At 38.6% G+C, this 18,791-nt stretch overlaps 1 protein-coding gene across 5 annotated transcripts in view; it reads right to left on the reverse strand.

The window, feature by feature from the left end:
• Positions 1 to 13,378: 13,378 nt before the first annotated feature.
• Positions 13,379 to 18,791, reverse strand: part of CDK13 (cyclin dependent kinase 13) — a 47,513-nt gene continuing 42,100 nt past the window's right edge. For all 5 annotated transcript variants that reach the window (XM_054648531.2, XM_054648506.2, XM_054648525.2 and 2 more), the window contains exon 14: positions 13,379 to 18,569. In XM_054648531.2, the coding sequence (XP_054504506.2) occupies positions 17,713 to 18,569 (857 nt within the window). In that variant the 3' untranslated portion in view covers positions 13,379 to 17,712. The remainder of the gene's footprint in view (positions 18,570 to 18,791) is intronic.

An 18,791-nucleotide genomic window follows, 5' to 3' on the forward strand; every position in this document is an offset into this window, starting at 1 on the left:
TCTTTGCCTTTTTTGACATGATATCTATTAAGCTTAAGAACATACCTCCTCACCAGTTTTTTTTTCTTTTTACCATTTGGCAAACATCTGATGGAGAGAGTAATATCACTTCCTCATTTGTTAATGAAGACACTTCATAGTACCACTATGACTCTGGAATAGCATGTGATGATAAAATGTAAAGCACAAAATACATCATTTTTTCATGAGCCCGTGAAACAAAATAGTCCTTATGTCTTTTTAATGAAGGGATTCCTCTGTAATGAACACAATATATGGGCATTGCTCTTTCTTCAACAGACTTCATAGATTTGAAGGTAAGTTAGCTTCTTTTTCAGAAGTTTGGGTTTATACACCATACCATTCTGTTTTGTTTGCCTTGTGTTTGTCAAGTCCATTTGACTATCTCTTCAGTTGTTTTAAAGTGTATCTCATTAGTAACTCTTCCAGCAAAAATGTAATTCACTTGCTGCTGGTTTTGCTCCTGTGTTTAAAATTGAACTGCATCACTACTACATTAACAGTAACAAGGACTTAAGTCAGCTTAGGACACGTGTAATGCAGCAATACACTGGGTGGGTATTAACCTCAGGATGTGCACTATAATAGTTCAAACTTCAGTTTTGGGGTTTCATTCCAGCTTTATCATATGGAATATTCATTCTTCTGTGGCACTCAGTACATGCATTGAAATTGTTAAATAATTTAGCATATTAAAATATAAATTAAAGTGGGATTTTAAAAGTTCATGTTAAACTCCTCCTCTTTAGAATTAGAAGTAATGCATTGAGATGTAGCATTTTCCTAATGTCAAACCTGCGAACATTTAGCAGGTAAAATGTGTCTGATCAGCAGAATGGATAAGTACTTTTGCAGTCAGGTTGCTTGTGTTGTTAAGGCCATCTGTATGTGCTCTTAACTTTATAGAAATTACTTCAGTAGAAATCAAACGGGGGAGCATTTGAAAAATGCATTATATGGAAATTCTACATGTAGCTGTTCACCTTCCTTCTAAAGAAAAGATTTTTTATAGCATGTTTGGTTTTCAAGCTGTGCTTCTGAGTAATCTCACTGAAGTCACAGGATTTGCTCATGCAGCTGGGATATGTAAGTATCTAGTGTTACAGTTTGAAAATTCTGTCATCCATTTATCCATCAGTGCTTTTTACCAGCACTGCAGTTTATTCCTCTGCCTAGCAATTGCTCTGAATTCTAATTCATACATGGCTTTTATACGTGACTGTCTTGCAATGAATTAAACTCGTTTGTAGAATATTTTCCAAAATTCTCAAGAGTAAAGACCGTTCTCTTGTCCCCAAATCTTGGTGCTTGCCTTCCTTCTATCTTCTTGGAACTGGCAGAGGAGAGGGAGGATTGCCTACGCTGATGGGTGAAGAATCGTGTAATGATTTTCATATCTCAGGCTTTCAGAAACTTGCATACCAATTGACATAGGGAACTAGATAAACTTTTTTATCATTTGAGATAGTTCAAACAACTTTTTACAGTACAAGAAATGAAAGAAATCAAGTTGTGTTTATGCTCAACAGTAATGCAGTTTCAGCATTCAGTCATTAATTCACAACCAAATTTTTTTTTTGCCTAGAGTAACTTCTTGTATGTATGTCTCAAAAGGCACATTCTCTGCCATTTTCACTTTAATGTGTGTTTTGCTGACTTAGGACTTAACAATAATTTCTCAATCTGAACTTCTGAATTTTCTTTTACAAAATAAGTAACTCTTGAGTGTTCAACCTCAAATCTAGTCCTTCCCTTTAAACTGGTGCTGACTCATCTATTTTAGATCTGTCAAAAAAGGCTTTATCTTATCCCCATTGCTTACTTGATGACACCAAGAAACCTTTGCCTCCTGGGCTGGAGACAGCTGGGCAGATGTTTGGTGTGTGGCCACCCTTCCTGTCCTAGAGGTTACCCCTAGACTTTGACCATTCCAGGAGCTGTTTTGAGACAAATAGTAATCCATTTTGCTTCACCAGCTTTGTGTGGGGTCCAAACCCAATCAGGGGGTTGGTTAGTGCACATCCTGGATTTTAAGTTTCATCAATATCTTCTGCAGTAAAATCACAGGTGAATTCCACTGCCCTTTTTTCACTCATCTGTGGCTGTTACACAATGTTGTTCTGAACTAGTCGTATAAACATTTGTGTTCAAGAATGTAACTCCTGCAGCTAAAAGGGGTCATACCAGTACAGTTCCAGAGAGAAGTTTTTAATGCTGCTGACTGTCCTGCTATTATAATCTGCACGAAAAATCTGCATGTATCACCCTGCTTCTGTGTAGCAGTAACCATGCTGTTTGATGCTGTATTAAACTGCACTTAAACCTGGTATCCATAAGTATTTGCCACAATCTAATTGCTGTGTATTCAAGGTAGTTAAAAGCTGTTACTGTAGAGTCAATGGGTTCAAATCCTTGTTGTATGTATGAGTAAATTCCTGTGAGTTCAACCTGCTGAACACGATGTCGATGGAACTGTTAGTATACCAGTAAAGGGAAGAACAAAACCTTTTCCCACTGATGGCAAATGATTCTCTTTTCAAGCATCACAGAGCTGCTGCTAAAACAAGGGAAGAGGAATCAAGATAATTGACAGCTTCTGTGGATGAGTGCACAGCATAAAGTACAAATAACAGGGCTGACATAAGCTTTAAAAAGCACTGATTGCCAGCTTGGGAGTAGCATCATCAATAATTGGATTGTAAGTAGCAATTGCAGTGTTCTTAAATCAAACCATCACCTCCTGTGGCTTTATGAAGATTTTTAGGTTAATATAAAAGAAGGCTTTGAGCTATATTCCCTTAACAGATGTTGGAAATTAATGTTACTATTCCTACAGTTGAGTTTGCAGAAGAGACTTTCTTCATCACTTGTCTGTGAAGTTTAGTTTCTTTGCCTTTTTTTTTTTCAAGCTAAGAAAAAACAGGATTTGAAAATCTCAGGGATTGTAACAAAGATAAAAGGGAGAATTAACATGTGCAAATGGTCCAAGAGTACAACTTGAGTTAATAACTATAAGAAGGCACTGAGAATCTATTGATTACTTGGCATTGCACTTTCCTAAGGCTGTTTCCCTTGTCTGTAAATTTTTAATAGCCTCCTGATTCCTGTGGCAATTAAATTACACTAAGGAAAATTATTGGGTTGGTAATTTCCACATGTTGGAAAGCTGTTTGCACACTATGGGCAACAGGTTAAGAAACTGTGGTAACTGTTTGCAAATGAATGAGCTGCCAAATTGTGTCAGTGTTGGAACTGAAGACACCTCACTACCAGCAGCATTCCTGTACTTAGAATAGTTTCTAAAATAAAATACCAAGCATGTAGAAAGCTTGTGCAGAGAACCTTTGAATCTGTGTTTTCAAGGTACCTATTGCATCTGGTTGCTTTTTCTGACGATATTTAATTTTCTCTTGCAACAATTGCTGCATGTTTTATTCATTGGCTGTCCTGTAGCCTGTCATCCTCACTGCTGTGGGTGAGGAAGAAATAATTACTGTCTGTATTTTGTGAATATACTACTGGTAGCAGCCCAGTTTAGTTTCTCTCTGCTATTAGATCATCCCAGTACACATAAACCAAATCTCTATGGTGTTACAGCTTGCAAAGTAGATTCTAGTACATTATTAAACATATCCACAAGGCTTTGTGTACTTTGTTTTTCAAGCAAACAGTTTTAAGGCACCTACCAACAGTGGTTGTTTAACACACACAACCCCACCCAATTCTATCCAGAGAAATAACTTAGGCAGTCTTACTCTAATTTTTCCTCTCCAGAGAGTTTTCAATTGTCTCTTTCCCCCCCCACCACCCTTTTTTTTCAGTACTGTCCATACAGCAGCCATAAGTTAAGGCTCTTTGCCTTGGTTTTCCATGGAAATAAGTATGCCCTCCCTACCCTTTCCATTGGAATAGGTTCACTCCACCCTTCAGGGCTTTGCTGGAGGGTTTGATGGAATCAGTGTCATCCAACCACCCAGCACATTCAGTCCCTACAGGTCCTGTTAGTTTACATTGCTGGAGATGACAGAATTATGAAGTCACACACATCCCTGCTGACTCATCTAAATGAGCCTGCACTGGTTGAGTGGTGGACTTTGTTGTCAGATGTGCAGTGAGAACTATAAAACGCAGACAAAAATGCAGACATGACCTTGCCATAGTGGCCACCCTTCAGATTTAAAAAAAGCCACTACTGAACATGCAGACAAGTGGTGCTCAAATCTGTGTTAAACATTGCAAATTTAGCAATAATAAACAGGCAAAACCACTCTAAAAAGACAACAGAAAAAGTATGTAAGAAGGAGGCACAGGGAAAGTGTTGTATTGATCCCAGTTTTTTCTGGTAGCTTCCCAACACAACCATCTCTTAAATACTTATATTTTCACTAAGGATAGCCTCATTGATAGTACACCAAGTTGGATGGAGGAAAAACTACCTCATGAAAGAAAAAATATCAAGTATTCTTGTGACAGTGTTCCCAGGGGTTCTTGGATGAGGCAAGAGACAAGAATGTTGACTCCATGTTCAGAAGGCTTGATTTATTATTTTATGATATATATATATATATTACATTATAACTATACTAACAGAATAGAAGGAAAGGTTTCTTCAGAAGCTAGCTAAGAATAGAATAGAAAAGAATGATAACAAAAGGCAGCTCTCCGAGATAGCTCCGTCTTGACTGGCCATTAATTATAAACATCTAAGATGGGCCAATCACAGATGGACCTGTTGCATTCCACAGCAGCAGATAAGAATTGTTTACATTTTGTTTCTGAGGCCTCAGCTTCTCAGAAGGGAAAAAGTCCTAAAGAAAAGGATTTTCACAAAAGACGTCTGCGACATATTCTTGCTCCAGCAGCCACAGGATGTATTACTGGTTTTAAATCCATGAATGACAAGAAAGCAGATATGCATTTCTGAGAGAAGTGAGTTTGGTGGACAGCAGAAATCAAAAGGTTGTCTGCCTAGGGACCTTTCCTATTCAATATACTTAATCATTTACTGCCAGTTTGAAAAGACAGTTCAACTTCAGTCCAGCACTACTTACTTCAGTGCTAAATTCTACTTAGACATTTTTGAACAGCCCGAAGATCTGCTTCAGAGCAACTGCTTTCATGCTTGAAACCTTTCAATGAGTAGAAGGAAAAAGCAAGGTTCTGGTGTCATTCTAACTGTATTCATATATCAGAGAAAAACAGCAGAAACACATCTAGTCAAAGCATATGGCTTAAAAAGCAGCTAGTCTGTCTCTAGGTAAGCATCCCAAAATAAATAATCCAGTTTCAGGCCTGGCTCATCAGGATCATCAGTTCAGCCAACTTGCCCCTCCACCTCCTGGCATGGAGACAATGCCAGGTGAAAGGGTCTGCACGTTGAAAACCACACCACTGGCATGAGTTGTTTTCAGCCATTTGTAATATCACAAAGCGTCAGCACAGAACATGGGCAGGAGTCCAGAACATGTTAAAGGTGTCCCCATAAGAGACACAAAAGGGTAGAAGGCTGAAGAAAGGTAAGACCTGCATTCATTCCCTCACTCTGTTTCTTCACAGGCTCCACAACATCGTGGCCAAGCCCTGCATTTTCTCTGGAGTCATTTTCCATGAGTAATTCCAAATATTCTTTCTGTGGCTGACACTTCAGTTGAACCAGATATTTCTCTCTTAAAAGACTTCCACTCTTTTGTGACTTAAGCTATCCATAAATTATTTTTTTATTCTTAATGTATTGATTTATTATAAAATAAACATTTAATTTATGATTCAGAGCTATGTGTATCACAAGAAGATTTTTTGATTCTGAACTATCACTGTTCCCCTAGTTCTGACAAAGCAAAAACAAGTGTTTTCAAATCTCACAGATTAAGATTGAATAGTTTAAAATGTGTTTCAAACTAATCTTGCTGATGGTTGAGACAAGAAAGTTAATTCCAGTGAGCTTTTCCAACAGTGAATCTTAGAATGGGAGCTGCCTGTGACCATCTTTTTTATAATGGTGTTGTTTTTGCAACATGAATTGCAAAGCAATTTACAAAGGTATTTCAATCTGTAACAATCTGCTTTCAATCTGCTTTTTCTGCCTGCAGTTTTCACAATCCTGCTTCATTATTTTTGTCTTGAGGTCCTGTTGAATTTTTGCTTATTATTATTTCTTTTTACTAGCTGCAAATTTTAAGGATCTTTCAAAATGGTAAAGAAAAATTAGTTTTAAAGTCCCAAGTAGTGTCTATACATATTGAGTCCCAAAGAGTGAGTGAAATCAATAACTTGGATGATTCTAGTTGTGAAGAGGTATGGGATACAGACCTTTTCAGTATCCATAGACTAAAGCAGTAAGTGAAATGCACCTTTTGCTAAGAAATGCTACATAGATTTTGGTCAAATCCCAAATCTCACCGTCAATCAGTTGGTGGTAGAAAGAAGTATATCCTGTGAAATCCTGCACAATGTTATGTCTGAACTCCCATGTAAAACCACCAGTTTTGTTTAAACCACAACAAGGACACTTAATATTTAAAGATTTGCCTTTGTGGTATCCCAGGGAGATAGAGTTAAAACAATTCACAGCTTTTTCTTGGAATTTCCCTCTCCTCTCCAGAGAGGTCTGTTCTGGAGTCATGTAAACACAGACATCTGCTTGCTGTCACTTCACCCTTATTTTGAATTCATAAGAATAGAAAGAATCCCAGAGGGAGTTCCAGACAAGGCCACTTCCAGCCACCAGCCCTACATGCCTTTATCCAGTAAAAAGGCAGATGAAGTGCTGAGGCTCATACATATTTCATGAACCTTCTGGCTATGAGTTTTGTTCTAACTTTGAAGTTAGAAATGCAATTCATTCTGTCTGAAAATAGTATCAAACCAAATTTATTTTTCATATAAAAAGTGGACAAAATTTTTGTATACCTAAAGTCTGTAAAGGAAATTGTGAAGTACAGTAAGCTTATGGTAAGAAGACCACTAAACTAGAGTTGCTGTCTTCAAAAAAAGTTTTCTAGGCAAAGTCTGGTATTTTAGTGGGAGTCTCTCCATCTCTTGTGCTTCTCTTTGGAAGTACAAACAACCTCTTTATATGTGATTTAGAAGTCAGGGCTCATCTTTTAATTACTTTGCCTCTTTGTGACTCCAGACAGTCAAGTATGGAAGACCTGAGGAAATAGGTGAACAGTGATTCACAGTTGTAGAAAGGGCTTTAATCCCTATATCCTGCTAAACAGAAATTGACATTACAGATGTAAACATTACTTTTAATATGAAGTTAACCAACACATTAATTGTATTTCATTAAGCATCAAACAAGTCTTCAGAGGGGATAACATTATTAGTCCAACATTTTGCACATGGGAAAATGAATGAATAGCAAGAGGAGATGTCTTGCTTAAGCCTTATTATTGTTTAGTGGCAGAAGAGAACCTAGTGTTTTCTGCCCTCCCTATTGCATTCCCTAATCAATAACATTTTTAGATCAAGTTTCAAATGCATTGCCTTCCTGGAAGGAGGGATGCCAGTAGAAAGTCTGCCATGCTTTCCAACACATGGTAGTGATACGTGGTAGCTGTTTAATTCTGTGAGAATCTCTCTCACTCTCTGCTGTAACTGTTCATTAAATGTTCCAAATTCTGATAGAGCTCTGAAAAGAACTCCTTAATTTCCTCAAGCATCTTTCAAATCTACTGTAGAGAATAAAAATAGAAACATTGCTCTTAACAAAAGAATAAGTATTCAAGGACTTTGAATAGATGAGAATTTCCATGCTTTCTTTGATAACCTACATGTTTGTGTGCTTCACAGCTCTCCAGGAGAAAGTATTCCATGGCCAAAATATGTATGCCAAATTATACATAATTTTTTTAATGGAAGGTGGTTTTATTAAAAACCCCCAACATTATTTAAAAGGGAAATTCCGACACTGGAGAATTAAATGGAAATCCTGCTGAAGTTAACAGGGGTTCTGGTTTTCATCCTTAGTCTGAACTAAAATCTGCAATGACAGCAGGAACAATTTCAAACTAAGACAATAGTTTTAAGTTTTCATTTACAACGCCATAGCAATGGAGGTCACAATCGCCTTAGAAAAGAAATATTTACTCTATTGAATTTCACTGCATATGGAAATGATTTATGCTGTAATCAGAAGCATATCCCCTTCCAGTGGAAGATTCTCAAGCAATTATCATGGAGCAAACCAGTCTTTAGCTCACTAGGCATTAATTTAACAAGACCTTTTCTTTTTTAGTGACCAGTATCTTAATAACTGATTGATGGTTGATCTGGTGCAGCACCTGCTCTCTCAGTCTCCTGTGGTTCAGCTTTTCAGATTAATGAGTCAGAAAGCCAATTGTGACAGTATTATAAAATGTATTGTAATAAACTTTCCATGCTTCAGAACAGAAAAATAATCCACAAACTGATTTCCAGAGTTGAGGTTTCAAGTCCTGAAGAGTTTTTTGGTTGGGGACTCTTTTTGGACAGGAGCTTTAAGTGACATCATCATTTTCTAAAGCATAGAGCTGTCACCATAATTATAAGTCTTTTCATGTCTTTTATTTTTTAAAAGCTACAGAAAATCAAGCCTAAAAATGTTAATGCATTTCTAGTAGTGGTCAAGCTGTGCAAATGCTGAATTTATATTCGAGCAATATGTAATACTTCACATGATGTAGATGATGTTTTACAAAACACAGGGTGTATAAATGTTACAAACCTGATTTCTTGCTTTTTATGACTACCTAAAGAGCGCTTAATGACAACTTGGGGCAGCTTTTGCCTTCCCATTTGGGAACAGTTTTAGAACTGCTCTGAAGAACGGTAGGAGCTGCCAGCTTCCCCGCTGCACTTTGGAGCATCCTACCAATAAGAAATCTAATCCCATTTCTTGTGTCTGCTTATGTGCTGATGAATTTAATAATGCTGCTGTGGATGTGTTCCCTCTCCTGTCCTGTGAAATCCTTCAACTCAGTCACACCATAACTTGTCAAGGCATTACACAAGCAAATGGTGATTTCTTGGAAAGGGTGGAGCCTATGTCCTGTGAAACACTGCATAGCAAAGCAAATGCTTTTGTGTTTTTCATGTCAAGCTGTTGTCTCTGCATTGCTTAGAAACTTGGTCAGGTATCACCATTTCCTATAGCAGGAGCTGTTTTAAATATCCATCACATAGAAATAGATTCCCTCAAATTTAGTATCAGTGAAGCATCTATATTTGATGTTCTTTCTATTCTGCATTTGAATCCTGACTACTTCTTCCTGTTAGCTGCAGCCTCTTATGTTGTCAGAAGAAGGTTTAAATATTTTTATTTACTGAATATAACTGATCCCTCTCATTCTCATAGCATTTTTTTCCCGGATTCTTTGTAGAAAATTGATTATTTCACCTAAATTTAAACTACCATCTTCCTTATTATATCATGGACCACAATGACCATATTTAGCTCTGTTGGATGCTCCTTACTCCCCTTCTGCTCTTGCCACCACAAACATGTCATATGGATTAAATATTTAGACAGAAATATACTTTAGTCAAGACAGGAAGGAAGCCTCATAGCGGGACTGCGTCTCAAACAATCCAATTCAATTTGATGGAAATACTTATTCAGTGCTTTGATTTACAGCTTCCCATAATGAAGGGCCTTGTGTAATAGTTTTTACAATACAAAAGCTCCATAATGCTGAAATCTTAATACAGGACTGAGGAATGAAAAAGGGAAAAAAAGAAAAAAAACAATGGAAGAGGTTGCAAGATAGCAACAAATGACAGACACTTAAATAAAGCATGCAGTATGTTTCCCTGAATACAAAGAAACAATTTGCATTCTAACAGTTGAGACTAGTAAGAAATATCCAAACCCAAAATGAACAGGAACTTCCCAGGAGATCAGTTGAAAGAGAAGGTAATCTCCAATTCACCTGATGCTAAAAGCTGAAATAGGGTTAAATTTCTGATAGAACAGGTCTGCAACGTTCTCTTGAATTTGTTGGCTGTTTTATTATTATCCCCAAAAGGCAGCATTGTCATGGCAAGTACAGTTTGCAAATAAAAATTATTACTACTACCTGCATGTCTTGTTTCACTGTCTTGCGTAACCATATGGGCTTGCTTGGAAGTCTCACAGCAGGATCTGTAATCCATAACAAGAAGCAGTCTAGGAAGAAAAATGTATATAGCTTCTAAAATCTGCCAGGTTTAGAGTAATACTTTCCTGATCCGGAATTGCCAAACCATCTGCAGGTAAGTTTTGAACTATTATTTACTACTCCTCATATACAACATTAATAGATTCCTGTTCATTTCCCATGTCATCTGTAGTTCTTAGTCCATCCCCTACCCCCTCCCCCTCACAAACAGTTTTTAGAAAAAATGGGATTAAAAAATGCTCACAATTAATCTTTGTTCTGCAGGGAAAGTGCCTGGGCAGTCAGAAGGTCCACTGCCTTCCTTGTCTTGAGGGCAAGGATTCCAGCCCAGGGATGAAATGAGTTCTCAAGAGTATTTGTGGGGCAGGAAGGGTTACAGGACTGCATATGGGTAATTTTGTCTGCTCTGCACATCCTTTGTTTTCCAGTATGGGGATGTGTTTTAATTTTAGCTCTAGTGCAGGAAGGCAGGGAATGGCCTGCTCCTCTTCTGTAACTTCCATGTATTTTTTGATACTGGGTTAGCTGTAAAGCAGAAGTCCCGGTTTCTCAATCGGTTTCTCAATCGAAAATTGATTTGCAGGCAGTTTCTAACATCCAAACACTCTCTGAAGGGCAATACCAGTAAAGAAAAACAGAAAATTTAAAAATCCAAAACAAAACAAAAAAAACACCACCAAACCAAGTCTTGCTTTGAAACCACTCCCGTTGATCCTTTTTACAGTTGGTAAGGATGAAGGAGAATGAAAATAAGTAAGTAATGAGCTCTTCCTTACTCCCTGTTCAGGGAAAATCACCTCCTAAAGTCAGGCTTCTGTTCAGTTCCCTGTGCAGCCCATTCCTTTGTCAGGGTGGCCTGTAGACAGAGCAAGGAAAGTGAGACTGGCAGCTCTTAGGGTATTGATGCTTGGAGAGGCTCCCGAAGGCAGGGCAAGCACACATCAGAACGTCCTGCCCATGGCCACCTGGGCAAAACCAAGATCTCAAAAGGCCGTCGAGAGTGTGCTGTTCCCCATGATGGAACCTGCTGACATGCTCCACACATTTGTAAAACAGGGCTGAAAAGAACTTGCAGGAGGAAAGAAAAAAGGCACCTGTGTTAGACATGGCTGCGCATTAAACACTTGCTTCCAGCTATATCCTCTAGCACTAATACCACAGCCTAGCACGCAGGAGGGAGTACAGCAGAGAGACACCTGCACAAGTCAAATACTGGCCACTTATTCCCCCAAGTTACCTTCAGGGCAGCACACAGCTGTTAGATCTGCTTGTGAGTACAAGGCTGGTTTCTGTAACACTTACCCTTGACTATTCCCCTTTCTAACCAGCTATGTCTCCTCTACACTGTATTTCCTAATATCAGAAAAAAAATCTTCACAAAGCCTCTTTGCAAAAAGTCCTATTAAAGGTATATTCACCATGTTATGAGAATTTGCCATATCAATAGTATGCCCAAAATGCCCCCAGAGGAACTGCTGAAGAATTGAAGCCGTGCTGTGTGAAGTGATCCAAGTATTGCCTATTGGCGAGGGCTGCTCTAATTAAGAAAAAGAAAACATTACCATAAGGCTCAAAGTCCTTCTGACTGTGCCTTTTCTCCATAGGCAATAAAAAAAGCCCAAAATAAGCAGCCATAACAAGTAAACAACTTTAAAAGCAAAACCCTCAAGCTTCATCAAAGTGACTGGGAAAAGCAACAGTCACCCTATTTGTCAAATGAAGTTCTCTGCCCATGTTCACTGCAACTGCAAAGTGCTCCAACTTTCATTTTCTTCCACATGGTGGGGGAGTTTGGTAGCTCTAATCCTGTTCATCCAGATGGCCTGTCAGGTTTTATAGGCATTCCTTAAAAATAGAAGCAACCTAATCCTGGTTCAGGTAATTTAAAAGAAATTTCTGCAAAACTGCATTGTTCTTTAAAGCTAGCAGACAATAATTCATGGTTTTGACAAGAGGACTGGTTTCCTCTCTTACCACCAATTTCACAGACCCATTCCTTACTCTGTGTTGATACACAAGTAACTACAGAACAGCCTGCATCTCCTCTTTCACTTGGTGCTATTTTACTTGCACCTGAGGATATCAACAGACATGCAGATCCCACTGGAATTATTACTGGTTCCTTATTGCACAGCTGGCTACCCATATGGCAGTAAGAGCTCAATGACAGAGATGCCGCACCATTCTCAAACCATTTCACGCTCATGCTCCAACAAAAACCAGAGCCAACTTTGTGACAACTTTGTTATGAGTTGCAATAACAGCTTTCATGAGAAAAACTGAGCAGACAACTAGAAGTGGTTACACACAACTGCCAGATCTGCTATGTGCGAGTCAACACCCTGTGAAATACAGCCTGAGCTTGTCCCAGAACTGAAGGTCAGGCTTTAACCGTAGCTGTCACCAAAATACGGTTTCCAGAGTGAGGTGTTTGGGCTGCAGCTACACATCTTGTCGGCCTAATGTCAAATGACACCTATGTAACTGCTGCTGGCCCCTGTAACTTCCAACTGCATTTTCACTGCCCATCTACTGACTTCACCAATGACAAGTGATGAAGCAGCACTGCACAGCCTCAAGTTTAAGAGAACTGTAGACAACAGCAAGTGCCATATTTTTGGATGGATGTATAACATTTATTGAAAGATTCAAAAGGTTTCACTAGATAACTAATACAGTAGGAAAAACCCAAGAAAAGCCTCAGGCATTCAAAGCACAGTTGCTTAGGCCAGACTCAGTTCACAGTGTCTCACTCGCCACTGAAAACACCTGGCTCTTTAGGTTTGGTGTCCCATTGCTTCTAACACGCAGAGCATCCTTTTTAAAGAGAGCAGTGTAGAATAATAACTGCACCTCTGCAGTCTGCTTGGACACTGCAAAGAAAAAATGTCAGGTTGTCCATTGCCCACCATCCTGAGCAGCTGACAGGTGCTGAAGCTTCTCAGCGTTGGCAAAGCCCCTGTCCCACAGCCACATCCCAGCACTCTGCCTGCTCTTGGGCCACCATCAGTGCTTGAAAGGCTGCTCTGCTGCACCTTTGCTCCCACAGCATCCACGCTGCCAGCAAAGGCTCACAGTGCCAGTCCCTGCAGGGTTCCTTCGAAACAGGACTGCAGCAGTAAATTGCAGAATTTCAATACACTGAAAACATTCTCAGTTTAACCCACTGTTCTTTTGAAATGCCATTTGACAACCAGAGAGGGAAAACAAGGAAAGACTTCAATTTTCATGTATTTTATTTACAGGCCGCACAATACATTTTATATACAAATGGCTTAAAATAACAAAGAGTAAGCAAGCTGAAGCATAACAATTTATTTTAAATTAAGTTGTCTCGAAATAACTCCTGCAATAAAGTTTCTTCACCCTGATAAGCAAGGTAATTTGATTTTAAGTCAACCCAAGGTAATTTTATTTTTAAATATAGAATTCAAATAAATTTTCTGGTGATTCCTTATTTTCATGACACACTCTGCAAATACAGAACATCCCAAAACTCTCAAGAAGGGTAATAGCCCAAATTTCCTCATCTAAAAAACACTATAACAGAACAGACTGGAGAAATGTTGTATGTAAAACACTTGCATGTTTTATTGATGAAAAGAAGAATGCAAGTAGTACGTCTGACATTTTTCTCTCTTGGAAACAGAATTCATGGTCCAAGACCTAATTTGCCTGCAGACAAGAGGTATCCTGTGTTACTTCAGTACTTCAGTTTTTACCACACAATTATCTACTTAACTCATCCAACTGTAAACCTCACCAAAACTGAAACTGCCTCCACCAAAACTGAAAGCAAAAGAAGAGCACTCAAAACCATAAGAACTTAAAATGTGGCACTTAGTGCCTCTGCTTCTAGAAAGCACCTGACACTACTTTGGGATGGAGAAAATTTAAGAGAGACTACATTTTATGGAAACATAAGAAAATATCGAAGTTTGCCATTTTAAAATTATTTTTCCAAGAAATTAAAATAGCATTTAAGGAGACATGTATTTTTCTATCTCTTCCCTAGCACTGCTCATTCTGTTCAGGATAATGATGACTAGAGATCCATAAAAGTGGTTTCCTTTTCCTTTGGCTGAATTTAAGCATAATAATAGTCTTAAGTGTTGTAAGTCACGGTCATTAGCAGTTCAGTCATGCTCACTTTCTTCCTCTTGGTATGGCTAAAGATGACTTAATATAAATAATGAAGTACTTGCTATTTGATAGTCCATTATTACAGTATTTCACTACGTTTGTTTAGAAATACAAACACACAACACTTACTTTTCGATGTGGTATCCAGGTCTCTATAGCTCACTTTGGAATTGCAGCACAGAAAACATAAACCCAATGGAATGAGGGAGAAAGTAACGAAAGCTATGGCTCCACAGAAAAATAACGCTGTTTTCAGAATGTCTGCTACTGCATCAAAAATGCAAGAGCCACATGATGTAAAAATGCCCAACTAGTACAGACTCTGCTGAGTGGAGTTCACGCACAAGGGTAAAATGCTGCCATAAGCACCTCACCATGTGATTTAATTCAAAAGAAATGTTGACAGGTAATACACAGGTCCGGTACAAATGAATGTGGGCCTACTGTCCTTAGATCTGGGCAGTTCCCTAGCTGCTAACCTGCCCAGACACAATTCCAGGCCAGGGGAGTGTGGCTGCAGGCACCAATCCTCCTGCCACACCCTCAAGGGCAGAGCTCCACACCTGCACCAGCCCAGGAGAAAGAGCAGAAGAGCCAAGAAGATTAAGATTCCCTGGATTGCAGAGAAGGCAATCTTTTTAGAGTTATCACAAATAGAAATATATTAACTTTCTTTCCAAATTATCCCAACACTGTTGTCCCATGCAAATACAGCGTTCAAAGTCACAAGTTAAAAATCCTGAAGCTGGGGAAATGTCATTGTACAGTATTTATCTGCTTACAGCATGCCAGAGTTTTGTTTCTGATTCATCTGGAAGTCAATTGCTTTTTGCACCTCTTCTCTCCTCAGAGTCAGGATTACTTGTGCTGGGGCTGTTGGGGTTTTTTTGTAGCCAAAGACTGAAATCCATTCTGGTAGAACAATGTCTGAAAGTACTGCCAGCCCATAAGCAAACTGCACACATTTACAGATGCAGAGGGGACCTACTTCTCTACACTGAATGAAGCTAACTAAATGACTTGAAAATTTATGTCCAAAAGGGAAGGTAGGAGACACTTCTTCCTTGCATTTTTGTATTGAAAGTAAATTAATTTAGTTCTCTGAGATCTACTTTCCATTTGAACTTACCTGTGTTTTCAGCCAACTACTGCCTGCAGTTACACTTCAAGTGTAGGTGGGTAACCTCAGACTGCACATCTTTAGCGAAACTAAGTGCATTAAGCTTTGAAAGCTTGATTCTAGGGAAAAAAAAAAAAAAAAAACCAAAACAAAAAACAAACAAACAAACAAAAAAAAACACCAAAAAAAAAAAAACCAAAAAAAACCAAACCAAAAAAAGCAATCTGTGTGTATATTTGTGAGTCTGGGTTTCTTAAAGATTAGTAAACAAAGAGCCTTAGCCAACACTGTCCCTATCTAATGACACTAATGGTTTTTGTCTTTAAAATTTTACTAGCAGAAAAATGCTATGGGGATGTCCTTACTCAAGGAAAAAACATGGTCCAGTGCACTGTCAATAACATTACGCTTTTGCCTTTCTTAAGCACAGTCTATTCAGGTTGTAAGTTTTTGTTTCTGACCTGGCCACTTTAAAATTGATCCAGGCCACTTTTAGTTCAGATGGCAGGATTTTCTACTGTGTCTAGTGAATGCAACTGCCAGACTAGGGGACAGTGTAAGCAGCAGGACTCTCTCCATTCCTCATCTGGCAGATCCTCAAACACTATACAGAGTTAGTGAAGGGAGTTTCTCCATGCTCTACAGTGTGGGAATTAGCCATATATGAGTCAGGATTTTAAATTAAAACTAAACACCAACAGCTTTGGCTTTGATCCTTAAAATCCAAAAAGTCATTGACAAGACATTTGTAATAGTGTAAGTAGAAATTTTACTTTTTAAAAAGTAGTTTTTAAACACTCAGTTACATAAAGTACCGATTTGTCAACTGGATAATCAGTTGGAAAATTGTTTCCAATATGGGCTTCAAGACATCCTTTTACGTACAGGCAAAACATAACCATACCTCCTCTCTGCAGGAGAGACTACTTGTTGTCAGAGGAAACAACAAAAAAAAACATGCTGGAAGTTATAATTAGTATGAGGAGTGGCTCTTGGTAAGAGTTTTAACTATAATAATCCTAGTTGTTCCGAGACACTCAATTCCAATATTAAAATGTTCTGTGGATAGCAGATATAAAATCAATTAATTGGCACAATCACAAGTTTACAGCGAATTACAACTAGTGTCAGACATTTTGCCATTGCTTTAAATACTGGTCATTTTTCCTTTGGTTACTTCCTACAATGCAGTACTTGGGGTAAAAAGACAAACAGTGTCAGCTTTTCACACAAAGTAAAGAAATTACTGCTGTTGACATTTAAGAGAAAAAAACTATTTCATCACTTGGTAAGGACATATAAAGTATAGTTCATTTGGCAGAGGAACTAAAACACTTAATACAACTCCAACAGGGAGCTGAGGAAAAACTACACTCTTCATTCTTCTCCTCACTTTCAACGCTTCTCATGAAGTTCAATTTGGAAATTACAATTTTATCTAGGTAAAATCAGGTCTCTAAGTAACTGGCCCATGTGAAATAAACACCACAAGATTCTGACCTGCTTGAGTTTCTTCTTATTATCTGAATTCTCTTTTTAATTACCTAGGTTTAGGCATTATGTTCATAGCAACCTATGAAGTACTTCCAAATTTTTGCAGACCTTAAGCTTACATGTTAAGGCACTTACCATTCAAGTAAAACAGTTTTTATATAAACAAGCGTGGGAGATGGAGAGAACATTTTACCAGAACACCCTTTTCTTTTTTTTGGAAAAAAAAAAAGTTGACCAAATATTTATAAAATTTTGCATCAAGAGAAAGGTTGTGTTTTATTATCTGAAATGAGCACGAAGTACACCTTCCACAATAACACTGAAAGCAGTGCAAAGACTGACAGTGACCTTTGACTAAAAGTAGTTCTGTAAAAAGAAAAATACCAAATAAATCAGTGCCCTGCTTTGATTGTTGTAAAATTTCATTCTTTTTACATAAAAGTTGGTCCAAACTTACAAAAAAAGCACAAATGTGCATAGTTCAGAAGATCTGAAAGAGTGCCATAAAAAGCTGATGTCCCTAAATTTAGCATCCACTTAAAACTGCCAAAATACAAAATAAAAGTCAGAACTAGAGTTTGTGAACATGTACAATCAAGTCATCTAGTTTTTAGACAGCATGAGTTGTAAGCATTTTTTAACTTTTTCTACTGTATGCAAGACCCTTTTCCACATAAAAATAAAGCTGTTGAATTAACATTATTCAAGTCTGTTGAATTGCTGCTTTAAATTGCAGCTAGGGGAAAAAAGAAGTTTTTCCAGATAAAAATGATGTGCCTGAGGAAAAACAGATACTCAATATGGTAATCCTCTGCCTCGCCCTCTCACTGCAGATGTGCTAATGTGTCCCCTGAATCCTTGGGAATAGCCAGGTCCTTGGGCAGGAGAAGTCCAAGTCTGTCCATGCATGTGGCTGATGCCAGTGGGATTCTCCTGTAAATTACTTCCATAGCTATAGTTGTGCATCTTTGTGGACAAAGAGTGTGCACTCTCTGGCCCTGTGGAAGCATCACTGCTGCTCCCCAAAACCGGGATTGGGCCGTGGCTGTATTCAAACCTATGGTCTTTATCTCCACTGAACAGCATGGGGCCAGCATTGAGGTAAATGTCTCTGTAACCAGTTACTGAGCTGGGAAAGGATTCTGGAAAGGCTGATGGAGGAGGGGCAGCACCAGAGTGAGATGAAGCAGTACTGTAGTTATCCAAAGACTGAATATCAGAGTTTCCAAGGAAACTCCTCCTTTCTAATACTCCTGATGGTCCACTTCCTATTCCATCGCTAGTGCTGTAACAGGCAGATGAGAAGGACGATGATCCGAAGTTATCCTTGTAGTCTGGGCCTGTTACATAGGAGTCTCTAGCCTGATAATCCACACTCGTTTGTACTGGCTCCTCCGTTGTCGCCTGAGCTTGATGCTGAGCCAGCAGCTGCAGAAGAGCTGCTTTCACTCCCGCATGAGGATCAGTTCCTGAAGAGTTACTTATAGGCAACTGCTGATTCTCTGTCCGATAATCAAGGTCTTCATCAGTGAGCGGTGGAGGCTCCGGTGGCTCGGGAGGACGCTGGTCTGGAGGCAAGATCCGAGGGCGCTCCTGCTCAGGTGTTCGGTTCCGAAGCCTCATCTCAGATTGCCTAACCAAATCCTCTTGACCTAAGAAGATGAAAAAGAAAGCTCTGGAATAAAAGTATACAAATAATAGGACCAGAAAGAAAAGGACTCCTTCCTGGAAAAACATAGAGGTCTGTTAACTTCAATTCTAATGAATTTATTAGCTAAATTTGTCAATAATTATATTGATTATTTTGGACAAAATTTGGCAACAGCTCATTTGGCTCAGGAGCATGATGCAGGTTGCTCCTTAAAGATTACCAA

This window comes from Agelaius phoeniceus, chromosome 1 (assembly GCF_051311805.1).
Source record: "Agelaius phoeniceus isolate bAgePho1 chromosome 1, bAgePho1.hap1, whole genome shotgun sequence".
Taxonomy (NCBI): Eukaryota; Metazoa; Chordata; class Aves; order Passeriformes; family Icteridae; genus Agelaius; species Agelaius phoeniceus.